At 38.5% G+C, this 19114-nt stretch overlaps 1 protein-coding gene across 9 annotated transcripts in view; it reads left to right on the plus strand.

Annotated features, from left to right (window-relative positions):
* Window positions 1–19114, plus strand: part of PATJ (PATJ crumbs cell polarity complex component) — a 399437-nt gene that overhangs the window by 274153 nt on the left and 106170 nt on the right. For all 9 annotated transcript variants that reach the window (XR_013757701.1, XM_079103582.1, XM_079103581.1 and 6 more), the window contains one exon: window positions 13958–14030. Coding sequence is in view for 8 of the 9 variants with exons in the window: in XM_079103582.1 (XP_078959708.1) it covers window positions 13958–14030 (73 nt within the window). In the remaining variant the exon portion in view is untranslated. The remainder of the gene's footprint in view (window positions 1–13957; window positions 14031–19114) is intronic.

Consider the following 19114-nt stretch of genomic DNA (forward strand, 5'->3'; position numbering starts at 1 on the left):
CCATTACTTAATTACATGTGGAAAATGTGTACTGTGTAAAAACTCCTGGGGCTAAAGGAGGCCAAATGAAACCGAAACCCTTGGAAAGATTTAGTGCTGGCTGTCAGGCCTTCCTGAGGAAAAGTGAACTCACCATGGGATCCACCTTACTGTATTGATTGAACATATGCCTTTTTTTTTTTGTAATTAAAAACACAGTGTGGCCCGTTATCCTCTGGCCATATCCCTGAAAGAGGATATTGACTTGAAATCAATGTGAATGTCAGCGTCATCACTAGGCTGATGACCATCTGAAGATGGAACTCGAATGCATGATTTTAAAATCTGTATTATACTCTTGATTCGAGAAATCTAGCTTTGATTAAATAGGGGGAAAGAATTGTTTGCACAACATGAGTTTTACTTTCATGAAGAAAATCGTTCATTTATTCAGTAGGCATCCCTTGAGTGCCTGCTTGTGCTGATGCTGTGAAGTCAGTGAGGCAGAGAACATAATCTCTGCCTAAAAACGGAGGCAGAGAGCAAGCCACCATCTAGTGCCTTATTCAGTGGGATGGGTCCTGTGTTGCTGTAGGAACACACAGAAGACGCAGCTCACCTTGTTTTGGGGCCTGTGGGAAGATGTTACAGAGATAGGTGCTTACATGCATATCATATATATAATTCAAACACTGTAATCATTCACCTATTGCTTTTCTCAAAAGAGCAGAATTCTAAAAAATACATAATTTGTATTTCAAAAGTTACCATAAGTGATGTATTTATTTAGTTTAAGTTTTTATTCATGTCCCACATTGGCGATGGTATGACTTAATGGATTAACTAAGACCTGAAGGATAAAAAGCACAGTCACACTATGTATAGAAACCCGGTGTTTCCAGATTCGGGTGTTATGTCCTGTACACCTGAACGCATACTTGTAGGACAAAAGCAGTCTTTCCTTAGGAAAGAACCATTAGATGGTCCAGCTGTGTAAGTTGATTATTTGGAATTTGAGGAGGAAACATCTTCTTGACTTTTGTGCACCGTTGAAGAATGCAGAGCCAGTAGAATAACACCCATCTTACGCATGACCAGAAGTGTTGAGGGAGGGGCCTGTCATTAGCTCTGAGCTCCAGGAGTTGCAAGGAGGAAGGAAGCAGAGGCATTCTGACAGCGTCAAGCCTCTTTCTGTCGAGTTAGACCATACCGGAAGGCCCCGGGGTCACTCGGAGTGCTCGGAAATGCTCACTCGTGCTTCAACTCTTAGAATCCTTGTTTCCTGTATAGCCTATCCATCTTAAATAATAACAAACTATTAATTTTTGTAACTAGAATTTATAGGCATGTCAACAAGGATAAGGTAGAGTTAAAATGTTTTGTGTTTTGATCTTTTGTCAGACATTGAAATGTATACGTCCATATGAGAGGCATTGTTTCCTTTGAAATACTTTCACCTGGGGAAGTTGTATAGTTATTCCAGTTATGATTCCACTGGGTCATACATTTCTGGAATCATGTTTAGCCTATGGCATATTCTTTCTAATATTCATAATAGGTATATATTTTTTTCTTTTGAGGGTAATTTTAGCCAATCTGAAGTGATCAAACATTTTATAGGGCCATTCATGAATTAGGTGAATTCAGTGAATTAGATAAAATACTAAAGAAGGCCATCTTTTCTTTCTTTCTTTCCTTTTTTTTTTTTTTTTTTAATTTTCTTTTATTCAGTGCTGGTGACTCAACCCAGTGCTTTGTATGTGCTAGGCAATCTATCCTTTGTCTTTCTTGAATGACTTGTAAAGTATCTTTGAAAAACAGTTTAAAGAGAATTGGTAATTTTTTCTTTGCTACACCCATTCCTTAACAGTACCAGCATCTATTAGTTTATGGGAATTATGACTATTTGTTTCACCCCTTTTGGCATGCAAAAACACCAATTTGAGATGGTCATAAGGGATGATATGGGCGTTTTTTTTCTTTTTTGCTAGTCAACGTTTATGTCTTTGAGAGTGGAGTTATAGTTAAATGGCAGAGCACTTGCCTAGCATGTACAAGGCCTTGGGATCAGTCCCCAGCACCACACACACACACTATCTATCTGTCCACATACAAATATAAATACATATCTGTGTGTGTATGTACACGTGTGTATGTTCTTTGTCCTGTAGAATGCCTGTTTGCTTTAGTGCACCCTCCACATGCAAACATATATGTACACACGTGTTCACAGCACATGTATGTGCATGCACATACACCTGGTGGGACAGTAAAAAAAGCAAATCCAGATGCCTGTCCCCCTGTGGAAACTGGAAGCTGAAAGAGCCAGATCCTTCTTTTACGGCTGAGGTGTGGCCAGTAGGTGTTCATGAGACCTAAGCTTGGACAATGTGTGACCTTCGGCTTAGAATTGGAAGCTAGTAATGTGAATGATTTTTATATGAATGGTGTTTATTCCCATCATCCACAGTGTCCTGATCAGACTTTCCCGCGATGGCATGTTTTTGCTTCCTGCTTGTCTCTTAGTAGACAGCTGTTTCCATCCTGGTCCTATAGCCCTTCTGTTTATTTTGAGATCCCAATATTCCTTCAGTAAATGCTCTTTTGCTCATATTAGCCCGAATTCATTTCTCTTGCTTGCTTACAAAGAATCCTATTGAATGGGAATATTGTAAAACTAGAGCTATCTAAAACAAGACATGGGCCACCAGAGTGAGAACTTTAGTTGCCCCTGTGCATTTTCTTGCCACAGGCAGGCATTTAGCCTTGATTCTCAGAAGTTTTTATCTTTTAAATACCTTTAGCAGAACAGAAGACCTCTGAACAAGTCTCCACAGCGTACCTGCTGTTGCCAATCCATTTACTGGCTCTGGAAACAGGATCGCCATGGTTATGGCAGAGGAATCAAAACTTATCTTGGGTTCGTCTCTGTGGGGAGGGTCACCTTCCCAGCACCTGGCTTGTGGCAAGGGTTGGATAGCTGAACATTTGGGCTTTTCCAGCCAGGAGGAAGATGGGACTGGCTAGGGCATCTACTAGACTATCTTTTAGAAAGTCTAAGAAGATTTTTGGCTAACTCCTGCACCCCATTCAGTCTTAGACTCCCCAACTCAATCTTCCTGCCAACTTGTACTGCCAAACATTTTTTGAACCACCTTTTCCTCTGCACAACTGTAACAATTAATGTAGAACTTGCCTGGGGCCACCTTTTAAAATGTGGATCTGGATGCTGAGTTACTCTCAGCAGCCCTCATTAGTGACTGACATTGGCATGCCAAGAAAATAGAATTCATAATTCCACTGTCATTGGACTTTGATCAGCACATCCAGCTATTCTGGTGGCTTCCATTTGTGAGTTGGAAACTACTCATTTTGTTCATATAGTTAGGGATATCTCCTGGCATCTTTTCAGAAAAGAATTTAGTTCCCACTGAGCTGTAATGATTTGCTTTGTCTTATATGTTACTTTTGGGTCATTTGCATGAGGTTTTTCTGGCTGAAAGTTAATTCAATGTCATGTTCCAGTTGTAAAGTTTTTTGGTTTTTTTTTTTCTTTTAACTGTTCCCAAGTGTCTCAAATCACTAAATTTAGTACACTCAGAAGATAGTATTCATGCTTGTGTTCCGGTGTCCTTGTTTATTCAACATTTTTGTGGTGTATGTGCATCTAAATGATGTGCTGGGCATAAGATTTAGATTGTAGTTGGAAACATTTTAGAAGAGGTTGAACAAATAAAGAAAAGCCACCTAAATCAACCTACTTAGCATTTCATGCTAAATCGAGGCCCCAAGCTTTTGCTTTTGGTGTAATACTATTTTATTAGTGTAGAATAAGATCCTATAGCTTTGGTGAGAGTACATTTTAAAGAGGCAGGACCGGAGCAGTCCTAAAGACAATAGTGATTTTAAATAAAATTAAGTCAAACATAGGCCCATCACCATTTACTTTCGTTTTCTTTTCTTTTCTTTTTTAGTTGTAGCTGGACACATTATCTTTATTTTTATTTATTTATTTTTACATGGTGCTGAGGATCGAACCCAGTGCCTCACACATGCTAGGTGAGTGCTCTACCACTGAGCTACAACCCCAGCCCCTACTTTCTTTTTCTTGATCAGTTAATTTTTTTTTAATTGTGATGAAATACACATAACACACAATTTATCATTTTCACCATTAAGTGTACACTTCAGTAGCATTATGTACATTCACATTATTGTTCAACCATCAGTACTGTCTACCTGCAGAACATTTTCATCTTCCCAAACTGTAATTCCTTATCCATTACAAAGTAACTTCCCATTCCTCTCTTCACCCTAGACCTTGGCAATCACTGTTCTACTGTCTATCTCTGAATGAGACTATACCATGTACCTGAGAAAGCAGATTCATGCCATATGTGTTCTTTTCTAACTAGCTTATTTTACTTACTATGTTTTCGAGGTTCTTTAATGTTTTAGCAAATGTCAGAATTTCCTTCCTTTTTAAATCTGAATAACATTTCATTGTATGTGTTTTCCATCATATGTATATGCCACTTAAAAAAAAATCCATTCATCCATTGATAAACACTTTTGGTTGATTCCTCTTTGGGCTGTTGGAAATAATGCAACTGTGAACATTCGTGTGTGATGTCTCCTTGATGCTGCTTTGAATTCCTTTGAATATAGACCCACAAGTAAAATTGCTAAGTTATTTGATTACTCGTTTTTTAATATTCTGAGAACCCACATACTGTTTTTCCTAGGAGTTGCACCATTTTATATTCCCACCAACAATGCACAGTGTTCCAATTGTTTCACATCCTTGCCAGTACTTATTTTCTGCCTTTTTTTTTTTTTTTTTTTTTTTTTTCTTTTTTGGCCATCCTAATGAGTGAACAATGGTATCTCATCATGATCTGGATTTGCATTTCCCTGATGATTAGTGATATTGAGCATCTTTTCATGTGCTGATTGTTTGTTTGTGTATCTTCTTTGGAGAAATGTCTATTCGTGTCCTTTGCCCATTTTTTAATCAGGTTGCTTGTTTTCCTATTACTGTTACTGAGTTGTAGGAGTATTTATGGATTCTGATACATGATTTGCAAATATTTTCTCTTATCCTATAGGTTGCCTTTTCACTGTTAATTGTGTTTGATGAAGAAAAGTTTCGAATTTTCATGTAATCCCATTTGTCTATTTTTGTTTTTGTTGCCTGTGCTTTTGGTGTCATTTCCAAAAAATCATTATTAAATTCAGTGTCACAAGGCTTTTTCCCCTATGTTTCTTCTGAGAATTTTCTAGTTTCGTTTCTTATCTTTAGGTCTCTGATCCTTTGTGGTTTTTTTGTTGGTTGGTTGGTTGGTTAGTTGGTTTGGGGTTTTTGTTTGTTTTTGTTTTTGATTTGGTACCAGGAATTGAACCCAGGGGCACTTATATAAACATATAGTTATATATTTTATTTTGAGACAGAGTCTCACCCAGTTGCTTAGGACCTCACTAAGTTGCTGAGGCTGACTTTGAACTCACAATCCTCCTGCCTCGGCCTCCTGAGCCGCAGGATTACAATCATGCATCACCGTGCCCGGCTTTTTGATCCATGTTTAACTAATTTTCACTTATGGTATAAAGGAAGGATCCAGCCTCATTCTTTTGCACTTGACTATCCTGGTTTTCCTGCACTATTTGTTGAAAGATCTTCGTTACCCTTGTTGAATGGTCTTGCTATCCTCGTTGAGACTCATTTAATCACACAAGCATTAATTCCATCCATCAGTATATCTTTATGCCAGTACCACATGGCTTTGATTACTGTAGCTTTGTACTAAGTTTTAAAGCCAGGAAGCATAAGACCTCCAACTTAGTTCTTTTACAAAATTGTTTTGGCTGTTTTTCTCAAGATTCTCTGAATTTTTTGGATGGGATACACTTTCTCTTTTAAAAGTAGAAATACCCATTGGAGAAATCTCAGACCTTGGTAAATGAAAAGTATGGCATTCCACAAACATACACATGCCTCAGTTACATTGGTAGCATCTTTTATTTTTCCTCATTCAGAAATTGCTCATTGAGCTTCCCAGAAACATAAATATGTTGTATTTATAGCCCATTATTTCTTCTTTTGACCACGTGTGCCTCTAGAGTTTATCTTAGAATGTCTCTTATTTCTCCTTGGGAATTCATCAAGGGCTGTTGAAGTAATGCTTTAAATGACATGTTAATGAAACCCCTTAATACAGTTTGAATTATGGTTATAATTTTAGTGGTTAAAAAAATATACAATTGTATCAACAAATCTCTGTACATGACATGTATGTGCCTATAAAAACATAAAGTATTCTTAAAGAACAGGGGGAAGTGACTGTGTTGGAGAAGTGGGTACAGCAAGAGCCTGCTAATGCTACCCAGGCAGAGTGACGTGGGAATGAACTGAGTGCAGACTTCCTGAACAAATGCAAATTATTCACTGAGCACCTACTGTATGGTAGATGATATGCAAGGTCACACAGTTATGAAGTTCTCTAAGAACTTTGAAGACAGGCAAGTAAGTAATTACAAATCAAGCAAAAATAAGCACCAATAAAGGGAACTCTTTGATGTTGGTTATTCAGTTTCCGTCTTCAGGCCCGTTTCCAGGAGGTAGTTTTTTAGAAGGGAATGATTTTAATTGATTTAGATGCAGAGAAAGCAGAACAAGGAAACCAGTAAGGGTACTTTTTTCATGATCCAAGCAACAGAATTAGGCTGGGGATCAAGAAACTAGGAGGAAAAAAAAAAAAACTTTTACAATGAAACCATTAGTCTTGGCAACTATTTTGAGTTGATGGCTGAATGACCTAGCACCTGGAAGTTTAAGCATCTGAGACTCAATATCATGAAACCATAAAAAAAATTTTAACCATTATTACACTGTAAGCTTTGCATTATCTCACAACAATTCAACTAGTAGATGATATTATCCCGATTTTATAGGTTAAGAAACCAAGATTGTTGAAGTTGCTTTGTCTCTTACTTATAAGTTATCTCTGTTTTTTTTTTTTTTTTTTTTTTTTTTTTTTTGTCATTTTCTCTGTACTTTTGCCTAGATTTCTTTCCAGGATAGCATAGGTGTTGTCCTTTACTACATATAATCATGGATTTATTTTTCAGTCATAGCATAATTTATACTCAGCACAAAAGATTTTAAGTGTTCAGTGTGTTGACTTTTAATAATTGTATAACCCGTGTAACCTTCACCCAAAACAAAAATAATTTCAGCCATCCCAAAGTCCGTGGGTACCACTGTCTAGTCACTCCCTCCTTCCCCAGAACAAAATCTTCCTGATTTCTGTCACTCTGGGTTAGCTGTGACTGCTTTTGAACTTAATACAAATAGAATCAAACAGTATTCTTTCATGTCTGATTTCTTTCATTCAACATAGTGTTTTCGAGATTCATCCATGTTGTATTTATCAAGTTTCTTCCTAAAATTACTTCTGAAAGTAATTTTGTATATTACAGTAATATACAAAAACGTGTAGATGCATTCTCCTATATATGGACATTTGAGTTGTTTCTAGTTTTTAGTTATTATGAATAAGGTATACACATAGGTTTTAAAAAATTATAAACTTATGTAGAGCTTGATTGACTTAGGATAGACTCCATTAGGCTTCAGTAACAAACAGCCCAAATTCTCGGTGGCTTAAAACAACAAAGATCTATTTCTTTCCCGTGTTACATACACTTTGAGATTCATCACGGGGCCCTCTCTGCTCACCGTGGTGATTCAGGCATCCAGGTAACAGAAGTTCTATCTTACTATGTTTCCATGATCACCAAGGCAAAAAAGGAAAGTGTACTTGATCAAGTGCTGGCTCAACTTAGAAGGGGAAGAAAAGTACAAGCCAGAGGGTTCATGAACATTCCTAATAATCATCACACAGTAGCACTGAGGGAGTCCTACTCCACTGTATTTTTCAATACAATGCCTTATCACATAGTATTTAAAATAATGAACATTTTAAGCCACTGTATAGTTTTTATATCTACTTAAGGGATGAGTAATTTATTTTATTTATTTATTTTGAGTCATTGTACACAAATGGGGTACAACCGTTGTTTCGAGTAATGTTGACATGACACCCAGAACTTAGATTTGAAGTGAGGGGTAGGGGGGTTGTATTTGGTATGTGAGCAAACTTTCAGCCTTGTGTGTGATTTTACCTTAAGAAAATTTATGAAATAACTTCTTTAAGACTAAATTGTAGCCAGGCGTGGTGGCACACACCTGTAATCCCAGCGGCTTGGGAGGCTGAGACAGGAGAATTGCAAGTTCAAAGCTAGCCTCCCCAAAAGTGAGGCACTAAGCAACTCAGACCCTGTCTCTGAATGAAATACAAAATAGGGCTGGGGATGTGGCTCAGTGGTAAAGTGCCCCTGAGTTCAATCCCCAGTACCAAAAAAAAAAAAAAAAAAAACAACTAAATTGTGACCTCATAGATCATCTCCCCCAAGGCAAGTCTGGGAATGTTAATTTGAGTATATGACAGAAGACATTTGTGGCTCTGTGACAGGAGGCTATTAAAATGGGAAACACTTCAGTAGTTAAAAGAGTAGGTTTTGGAACCAGGCTGTGATTTTGAATCTTGGCTCCACTATTTATTAGCTTGTGATTTAGTAGCTTTGTGACTGGTCAGGTTACTTAACCTCTGTGTAAAACAGAGAAAATGAAGAAAATAATTGTAACCACCACATAGAATTGTTATGGAGGTTAAATGGTACGTGGTAAGCACTCAAATGCTGTTTCTGGTGACCATGGTTTATAGATCGAAAACTTCTGTCATGTATTAGTTTTCTCTTGCTGTGTAGCAAATTGTAAATTTAGTGGTTTAAAACAGCATGCCCTCACTGACTCACGTTTCTGTAGATCAGAAGTCTGGCACAGCATGGTTAGGTTCTCTGCCCAAGATCTCATGGGGCGGAAATCATGGTGTTGGTGAAACTGAATTCTCAGGAGACCTTGGGGGACAGTTCACTTGCAGGCTCACTCCTGTTGACTTGCTGGTTCTCAAATGAGTGCTCCTGCTATCTCCTAGAGGCTCCCCACTTTCCAGGAGGGCCCCCTTCATCCTCAGCAGTAATGGTGCTTCTCATCTTGGACTTCCTGTATCTGACCTCAGGTGTTTCACAAAGAGTTTACATCCATTTAGAATTTGTGTAAATCAATCTAATTAAGAAACACTGAGGTTCTGAGAAGTGAAATCTCCAGATTTAAGGGTTTCTTGTGATTAAGTCAGGCCCAACCTGATAACTTTTCATCTTAAAGTCAGCTGTGCCATATAACCTCTAACCATGGAAGTGAAATTCATCATATTCACAGTCCATAAGCCAGGGGAGGGAATCTCGGGAGCATTCTTATCATTCTGCCTAACTCAACATTGCAGGATTTTTACCAACACGAGTATATTTTTTTTTAACAAAAGTAGAATTGAAATCAAGATCCAAAATGTGTGTTTGCTGTAAATATATTCTACAAACAAGGAACTGAATTGGCAGTGTTTTTAGGATCCTTTTGGGGAGAAAATAAAACTGACAGCCCCTGGATATTAATTCCACAAATATAATTGTTTATTTGCTGTATGCCTCACTAACTGCTAATATCATCAGTGACAGTAAATGTGTTTTATTCATTTTTGTATCCATAGCACAAATATTTGTTAAATAAATGTGTTTAAAATAAAACGATAGCTGTATTGTTGAGTTTCAAGCAATTTAAGTAAGCTTAAAAGGAGAATGTGTCGAAAGAATACAAGGATGTCTAGGCTGGGGCTGTAGCTCAGTGGCAAAGCTCTTGCCTAGCACAGGTGAGGCACTGGGATCAATACTTGGCACCACATAAAAATACACAAAATAAAGGCATTCTGTACTATACAATAACAAATTTTTTAAAAAAAGAATAAAAGAATGTCCCACAGACTCTTACTAAAGGAGCCATACAACTAAGACTAAAGGGAAGGCACCCAGGCATCTCCAGAGCTAGCAGCAGAAGGGAGTTGTGAACCACACAGCTTGAGCATTTCCTTTGGTAGTGTCTTAACACCACAGTCCTGAGGTCTGTGTCTCTTTGAGATTAAGAGTCCTGGGGAGAATTTGGCCCCAAAATAAGACAGATATCTGCCCTCTCCATCCACTCGGGTTGAGGCAGGGTTGTTTGAGTTAGCTAGTATAAACAAGATGGCCCATCCAGGGACTGGCTGTGAGTTGGGCAGACACCCCAGAGAACGTCCTTCACATGCAGTACTTCTGAGAGCTGGCCCACCACTGGCTGCACGTTGTCGTTAACTCACTGAAGAAACTTGGAAAGCCCAGGGTCTTGTTTGATGGCTCTGCTTTCCTTTTCCTGCCTTGTTCAGATCCCTCTGATTCAGCAGACACTTGCAGTCTGCCTACTCTCTCGCTCAGTGCCCTGCTACAAGCTGGGATTCAAGGAAATAAGATCCCACCCTTGTTCTTGGAGAGGGAGAAAGAACAGCAGTATTTGTATAGAGAAAGTCACACAGCAGTCCCCCGCAACTGTGGCCTCACTTATTCTTCCAAAAATATCTGTATTTGTCTTGACTCTTTCAAGATAGACCAAGTCGCATAACTTTATTACAATTTATTGTTATAATTATTATCTTAGTTTTAGTCCCTCACTGTGCTTAATTTATAAAATTAAACTTTATCTTAGCTATATATGTACAGAGAAAAGTAGAATAAATGTCAAGTTCAATACTATCTTTGGTTTCCAACATCCCCTGGGGGCCTTGAAATGTTTCCCCAAGGACTGGGGGGAACTTCCATACACACATAGGGTTCTGTACCCTGGAAAACAGTTCTCTTATCCATGGTCCAACTCCTTTATCTCTCTAGCAGCTCTGAAAGATAACAATACTACCAAACAATTGCCATCAAGAATTGCGTTCTATATGGGGCACCACTGTCTAAGAGACTTATTAACTTTATGGAAAGGAAGATTATTTATAATGCAAACAGATTTCATTCCTTCTGTGAATCTTAGGAGGTCAAAGATTCCTTAGAAGTCATTCAGGCTCACTGCTCAGTTACAGTATAAATGCCTCCTATCCTTTGGTTTCCCTCTTCTTTCTTTTCTCTTTGAAATTGCTAGTGTGTCAGCTCTCCACAGCTTAATGTTGAGGTGTGTGAAAATTCACTGTTTAGTGGATTATAAAGAATTATGAACTGAAATCTCTTACAGCAGCTTTCTTCTCTCTATTGGGACTAAGTATAGGTTTCCTATTATATGAGATTTAAAAAATTTTAATGGACTTTAAAAGGCATTGAAGTCATACTAATTTGGGGAAAATCATTAAATTATGAAGGGATAACTTGGCTGATTTGAGCTAACTTGGTCTAGTTAATCAGGACTTCTTAATGAGAATTTATGTGTGGTCATCTTTTCAATGCTGGTAATCTTTGAAAGAGATACAAAAGCATCTACTTAATTATTGCCAAATGCACTCTGCTGTGTGAGTTCCAAATCCGGAGCAGATATGTCCTGTTGGTGTTAGGTTCTTAGCTGAGCTGAGCTCTATTGTGTTATTCAGTGGAAGAAATTAGACGGGGAGGAGTATTACCGTCGGGGAAATAGGATGACTCACCTCAGAGTAACTACTTTTTCTATGTATGAGCAGGCTGCTGAGGAATGGATTGTAACCCCTGGAAAAAAAATAGCCATCTCTTACATAATAGTGCAGCTCAAGTTATTCAAAATGCAATCAGGAAAGAATAGATACATTTTTCATCCTCTCCAGTACTATTTTATAGTTTTAGTTTTTCTCCCAGTTGCTTTGGTTTGGCTCCTTTATAGATAATCCATGAATCCAAGAAGTGATGCCTAGACTTCATTTCTTTATATGCTCCCTCATTCCACAAGGAATTTACACCAGAATCCTTACAGTTGAACCTACTTACATTAGCACTCTGGAAACAGAGGCTATGAGAAGCGATTTTCCCAAAGCCCCACAGCTAATGAGTGAGTTTCTCTCATCAAATAAGACAATACACTTGATCCTAAGTGCAATAGGAGTATTTTAAGCAAGAGATAGAAATATAATCAGATTTGTATATTAGAACCACAATAGCTCTGCTGAATGAGGCATGGACTAGAGAGGATTGCCTAAAGAGCGGAAGTATGGAGATCCAGGAGAAAGCTCTCTGTTAATTCAGATGAGAAATGATCATGACTTACAATAGCATAGGATGGAAAGAAGTGGAAAGGTTCAAGATACATTTTAAAGACAGAATAAACATGACGAGTTGATGGTTTGAAAGTACAGTTGAGGAATGAAAGCTTTCAAAAACTGCTTAATCCTGTTTGAATGACAGACACAGATATTATTGATGGGTATTCAGGTGAGGAGACTTGACTGTGGAACCATCTGAGAACTGAGAGGGATAAAAAGCTCTATTTTATTTGAGATGCTCATAAGACATCTTAGCTATGTATGTACAGAGAAAAGTAGAACAAGTTCAATATTATCTTTGGTTTCCAGCATCCCCTGGGGGCCTTGAAATGTTTCCCCAAGGACTGGGGGGACTTCTGTACACACACAGGGTTCTGTACCCTGGAAAACATGGAGAAGATATAAAGGAGGAGTTGGATATATAGCTCTTAAGCTTAGAAATGGATGTGGGCCAAATATATGAATGTGGAGGGTATCAATATATAGTCTCTGAATTTAAGGCAATGATCACTTATTTGTGGTTATTGAACTGGCACTGGAGGAGAAAGATGGGTGGATGCATATAAATTGAATTAAGACTGGCATTTCATGTAAGGCAGTATGATTAAAATACCAAAGCAGGAATGACAGGGACCAATGGACTTGTTACCAAGTCAGGGAGAACCAAGAAGTGAAATGGGGTTGGACACTGAATGCCCTCCCAAGTCAGGTCATGGCTTCCCTTAGGTACACCAGTTATATGAGCAGAGATCTAGGAACTTTTAGATCTTTACGTACCAGCAGGATGCATCTTTGTCAGCATTCTTGATTTATATTATGAAAGATGAATCAAAGTCCAGCACAGTGGTGCACATCTGTAATCCCAGCAACTCAAGAATCTAAGGCAGGAGGTTCACAAGTTTAAGACAAATCTCAGCAACTTATTGAGACCCTGTCTCAAAATTTAAAAATAAAAATAAAAAAGTTGGGGATGTAGCTTAGTGTTAGAGAGACCCTGGATTCAATTGCCCATACTAAGTAGGGAGGGAGGGAGGGAGGAAGGAAGGAGTTTGCATAATTTGAGATAATTATGTTGGTCCTATATCATGAATGATGAAGGACAGTCATCTCCCACATCTACCATTTGCTAGTAATGTGGTGGAAATAGGCCCAAATAATCAGAACTGCTGTTCTAAGAGTTGTGCGCTTGTTGCCCTAGTGACAAGGTTGCAGTTTCCATTTCCTCTGCCCCATTAGGATAATGAGGAAAATTCACAAGGCATTGTCTGCAGGGAGCTCCACACTCCCCATCCATCACTCCTCCTCACAGTCCGCCATGCAAGGCCTGTCATAGACATCCACCATCCTTCATTTGGCAGAAGAAAGTTAGAAACCAAGAGAGGAGGCTGGGAACCTTTCCAGCTCAAAGAACAAAATGCTCTAGACATTAATGGGGCTGAGAGGTTATATAGGCCCTTTTGAAAAATTTATATTCCACCTTGCTGAGCAAGTTGACGCCTTTCCAGAATTATCCTCCACGGCTCCTGACTTTCCAAGCAGGATTTGGCGAATGCCTAGCGTCATCATTCTTTGTCACTAATAATTGCATCTGAGTCCCTTGAGTAATACATCTCTTTTTGTGTCTAATTGCTCTGCATACTCGAAAGCTATGTATTTAAATATGTATTTAATTCTGTGCATTTTCAATGGAGAACTGAGGAAGCATTATGTAATTTAAGCCAAGAACTCAGCATTTACTCTGTACTGATTCTGCCTATTTTAACATTTTGCAGAAATGAAGACGCAGTCAATCAGATGGCCGTTCCTCCCTTCCCGCTGCCATCAAGCTCCCCATCTTCTATTGAGGTAAGGCTGCTCCAGATTAACTCTTGGTGCATTATATGGTTTTATCATGATCACTTTCCCAAATCTGACTTTTGGGATTTTCACCACTTATGCATCCTATGTATTAAAAAACAAATTTTCCTAACTAAAATACAAAACATTTGAGATATGATTAAAAAGTTATGTAAACAATGTCAAACAAGCATATTAGAACTTAACCATGTGAGTATTACCATCTTCAAAGTTGATTTCCTCAGGTTGTATAATTTTGTTCTGATTAAATGTTTCAGAATGTATTCGAAAATAATTTTGACTGAACTGTACCCCTTTCTTTATGGTTTTGAAGCACTTCAACACCTGCAATAACAAATAAGTTACTTCATCTATTAATGGAGAAATTACTAGAACAAGATTGCTATAATATTGGCATGCTTCTAGAGTTGGAGAGAAAGAGATATTTATTGTTAAAAAGGTTGAGTATTTCTTATCTGAAATGCTTGAGACCAGAACTTTTTCACATTTTGAAAATTTGTATATACATATTGAGATGGTTTAAGAGTGGGACCCAAATCTGAACACAAAATTCATTTACATTTCATATGTATCTTGTTCACATAGCCTGAAGATAATTTTATGCGGTATTTTTAGTGTGCCAGTGTTTTGACTGTGACCCTTCATGTGAGATAAGATGTGAAATTGTCTGCTTGTAACCTTATATACATGCTCAAAAAAAAAAAAGATTTTGGGGCATTGTGGGTTTGGGGATATTTGAATTAGGAATATTCAACCTATATAATCAGTTTGTCTCCTGAACTTAGAAAATATTCATTCCTTTCACATTTTTGTAACTTATTGAATTACCTTTTCATTCCAAGAAGAAATACATACTTCCTACTAATTGCAGATGTAGAATTATTAGGGGAAAAAAGTTAATTTTCCTTTCAATTAATGTTTACTATTAAGTATATTTCCATACTTTTTTCCTTTGCTTCTACAACAAAAATATATAGCTATATGTAAATAATGTCCTTTTTAGTAAAAATTTGATTATACAACAATACAGTCTTCTCATTCAATAAGTATCCAACAAGCTCATATTATTGGTATTAGGCACCATTTTGGGTATTACAGATATTTATATGAATAAAGTAAGTCTCCCTGCTGTGGATCAGCTTGCTTTCTAATGAGGAGAGAAAGATAAATTAACTAACAGATAAATAAAGCAAGAGAATTACCAGATAGTGGTCAGTACCTGGCAGAGAATTAAAATAGAGAACATGACCCAGTGACCACTTTCATTGGTCATAGAGAAGGCCCCTTGGACAGAAGAATTTCAACAAGATTGAAATGATAAGGAGCCAGCCTGACATTCTGCCCTGCAGCAGTAGTTCATCTCTACCGGCCTTCTCTCCCACCTAAGTGCATGCCACCACCCCATGGAAAACTTAATGGACCTAGAAGTGAGCTCCCCAGAAGGCCCAGAAATACATTTTGGTTATGAATTAAAGGCTGATAAATATTTTTTTAAAGTGGATGATGAAATAAGCACCCGTTATCATTAAGAACCGTTCAGAGCCAATCACAATGGCATGTGCTTATAATGCAAGCAACCAGGGAGGCTCAGTCAGGAGCATTACAAGTTCAAGGCCAGCCTGGGTAACTTAGTGAACTTAGTGAGATCCTGTCAAAAGAAAAAAGAAAAAGGACTGGGGCTGTAGCTCAGTGGTAGAGCACCCCTGGGTTTAGGGACTGTCGTACAAAGGATGAACTACATATTCTTTAAAAAGAGGCAATGAATTATGAAGTCAGTCCAATTTAAAAAATACTGGTAACTTTGAAAATGTCTCTACAATCAGCAGTTTCACTTGGGGACTTTGAAGTTACACCACCTGTAGTCTTAAGGGTGAAGTGGGATTTAGGGCCTGAGCACATTGCTGGACAGCACTTAGTAGCTGTGGCAGAAGATGCAGAGTCAGAAGATGAAGAAGAGGAGGATGGAAAGCTCACCAGTCTCTGGAAAACCATCTTCCCCTGGAAGTGGTAGCAAGGTTCCACAGAGGAAAGTACAAGGTTCTGAGGACGCAGTTGATGAGGAGGAGGGCAGTGATGAAGATGACAATGACGATGATTCTGGTGAAGAGGAGACTGAAGGCAACCCTCCAGTGAAGAAATCTATACAAGACACTCCAGCCAAAAATGCACAAAAACCAAACCAGACTGGAAAAGAATCAAAGCCACCAGTACCAAGATGAAGGTCAAGAATCCAAATGCAGGAAAAATCTCCCCACACACGAAAAGGACCAAGTACAGTAGAAGACATTAAAGTAAAAAAAAAAAAAAAAAAGTAAACTAGTGGAGAAAAATGTGGTTTTCTTCCCAAAGTGGAAGCCAAGTTGAATGACTTTGTGAGGGATGGCTTCCAGACGACTGACCAGGAGGCTATTCAAGCTCTCTAGCCGAAGTCTCTTTAAGAAAATGAACGTTTTGTCAAAATTCTGTCTTATTTCGTGTCTGTTAACTGTTGATATCTGGCTGTCTTTTTCACAATGTAAAGTGAGAACTTCCCCCTCCGTGTTGGATAAATGATGTGCGGGTTCCATTGCCAAGAACGTGTGGTTGGAAATGCCTGTTTAGTTTTTAAAGATGCAGCTCTGCCATTTGCTGGGCTTAACATGAATGGAATGTTAGGATAGGACATAGTAACAGAGGTGGTCGGACACGGGAATGGTGGGGAGACAAAAATATACCTGTGAAGCAAACTCAGTATTGAAAAAGAAGGAGTCAGACACGGAAAAGCAAGGAGGAAGAGCTTGCCCTGCAGAGGGGACGGAAATAGCTCTCAAGTGAGAATGTGCCTGAGGGAGGAGGCGGCGGGAGACTGAGAGGCCTCTCACATCAGCAGCTTGGGCTTTATTCTGTGTGCCGCGGAAGCCAATGGACAGTTTTAAACAGGGGAGTGAAGTGACCAGAAACACAGTTTTTAAAGATCCATCTGGTCATTTGGAGGATGGAAAATAATTTTTTTCTTTGGCCTCCATAGATTCCAAGTTCAAACAGATTCTTGTAACAAAAGGCAGATTACCAAGAGAAAACTGAATTTTATTAGTATGTTTATTTCGCATATAATGAGAGACCCCCAGGAATGAGTTGTTCTCAAAGAGGTGCCTTGGAGCTCCAGTTTTTATAGCCTCTTTACCAAAAAAGAGTAATTTTTTTTTTTTTTTTTTTTTGTACTGGGATTGAACCCAGGGTTGATATACTCTGAGCAACATCCCCAGTTCTTTTTATTTTTATTTATTTATTTAATTTTCTTTTTTGAGACAGGGTCTCACCAAGTTGTTGAGGCTGCCTCCTACCTTGGCCTTCTAATTCACTGAGAAAAAAATTTTTTTTCTTTAGAGAAGTGACAAGACAATGGCATAAGACTTTGACTCTCTAAGGTTGGCAACTTAAAAGAAGGCAAATAACTAGAAAACAAAGGCTAGTTAGTAAGGCTTCTTGCCATAAGATTCCTTTGGTGCCCTCTCTACACCAGTAAGGGTCCAAAGTTATTTTCATGGTTAACCTTGTTCTCCCTGGTGATTGGATGGAATGTCATTTTACCTTTTATCTTCATAAATCAAGTCCTGCTCTTAGGTCCATAGAGGATAGGCAGAAAGTTCTCCCACATCTGCTTTTTAATTACCTTCAGCTCAACATCCCTTCTTATTTTTTGTAGAGGTTTGGGGACGTATATAGTCTCCTACAACTTCTAGGTAAGGATGGACTCTAGGAAGGTAAAAATGAGACGCTAGGAGGCAGAAGCCCAGGTGAGACCTGTTTATGGCTTGGATGAGGTATAGGTATTGGAAGCAAAGAAAGGTGAGCAGAATCCAGCTGTTTCAAAGTTTGAGTCAGACCTGATGGGTTAAATGTGGGAGCTGAGGGAAAATAGAGAATCATAGATTCTCTTTTCTGGTTAGATTATGAGGCCATTTACTACAGTCTACAAATGAACTGCTATCGCTCAATAAGAAGGTAGAAATTAAGAGGTTTGTTTTAGGAGTTTAAATTTGACATGCCTTGTACAGATAGGTCTAAGAAGATTCTATACCTTAAAATTAAAAATATTGCTCTTTTACTTAAGTGTGTTGTCGCTTTAGAAATGTTTAATTATGCTCTATCAGAGTTTCTTTTTCTTCTGGTTTATAGATATTCAGATAATCTCCAATATCTTGGCATTAAAAGAGCACTAAAATATGAGTGTGTGTCTGTGTGTGTGTGTGAGAGAGAGAGAGAGAGAGAGAGAGAGAGTCATTAAGTACCAATGCTTTTATTTTTATAGCACAGATGTCCCTAATGTACCATTTCTGAGTAAAAACTACGCAAGTTCAAAATTTTAACCAAGAGTCATCTTGCCACAGTTTTGCCAGCACTGAAAATTTTTCATTCTAATGAAGACCCAGGATGGCTAGGCAGGTAGCATGGTGGTAGAAAGGATGGGCCAGAGCCAGACTGCTTCAGCTCAGATCCTACCATACCGTACACAAACATGAGACTTTGGGTAGTTGCAGTAACCTCCTCCACCCACATTTCCCTTCTCTACAGGAACATTGCCATAGTTTCTGCCTCATGAGTTTATTAAGATTAAAATATATGGTACTCCTCTTATCTGTGAATACACTCCAAGACCCCCAATGGATGGCTGAAGCCACAATCACTGCTGAACTCTCTATAAGGCATTATGATACTGTGAATTCACTCTGATAACTGAGATGGCTGCTGTGTGTCTAACAGGCTGGTAGGGTACACAGCTCAGGTATGCTGGATAAAGAGATGGCTCACATCCAGGGCAGAACAACAGCCCAAGATCTCATAGTGCTACTCAGAACAGTGCACAACTTAAAACTTACGAATTGTTTATTTTTAGAATTTTTCTTCTAATATTTTTAGACTACCATCGACTCTGGATAACTAAAGTCTCAGAAAGCAAAACCACAGATAAGTGGGGAACTACTGCATGTTTTTGTATATATCTTGTGTCTGGCACATAAGCTTGGTGGCACACACCTGTAGGACCCCCCACCCCCAGTGTGGGGAAAGGGACTGAGGCAGGTGCGGGAGTT

This window comes from Sciurus vulgaris (assembly GCF_902686455.1).
Source record: "Sciurus vulgaris genome assembly, chromosome: 1".
Classification (NCBI taxonomy): Eukaryota; Metazoa; Chordata; class Mammalia; order Rodentia; family Sciuridae; genus Sciurus; species Sciurus vulgaris.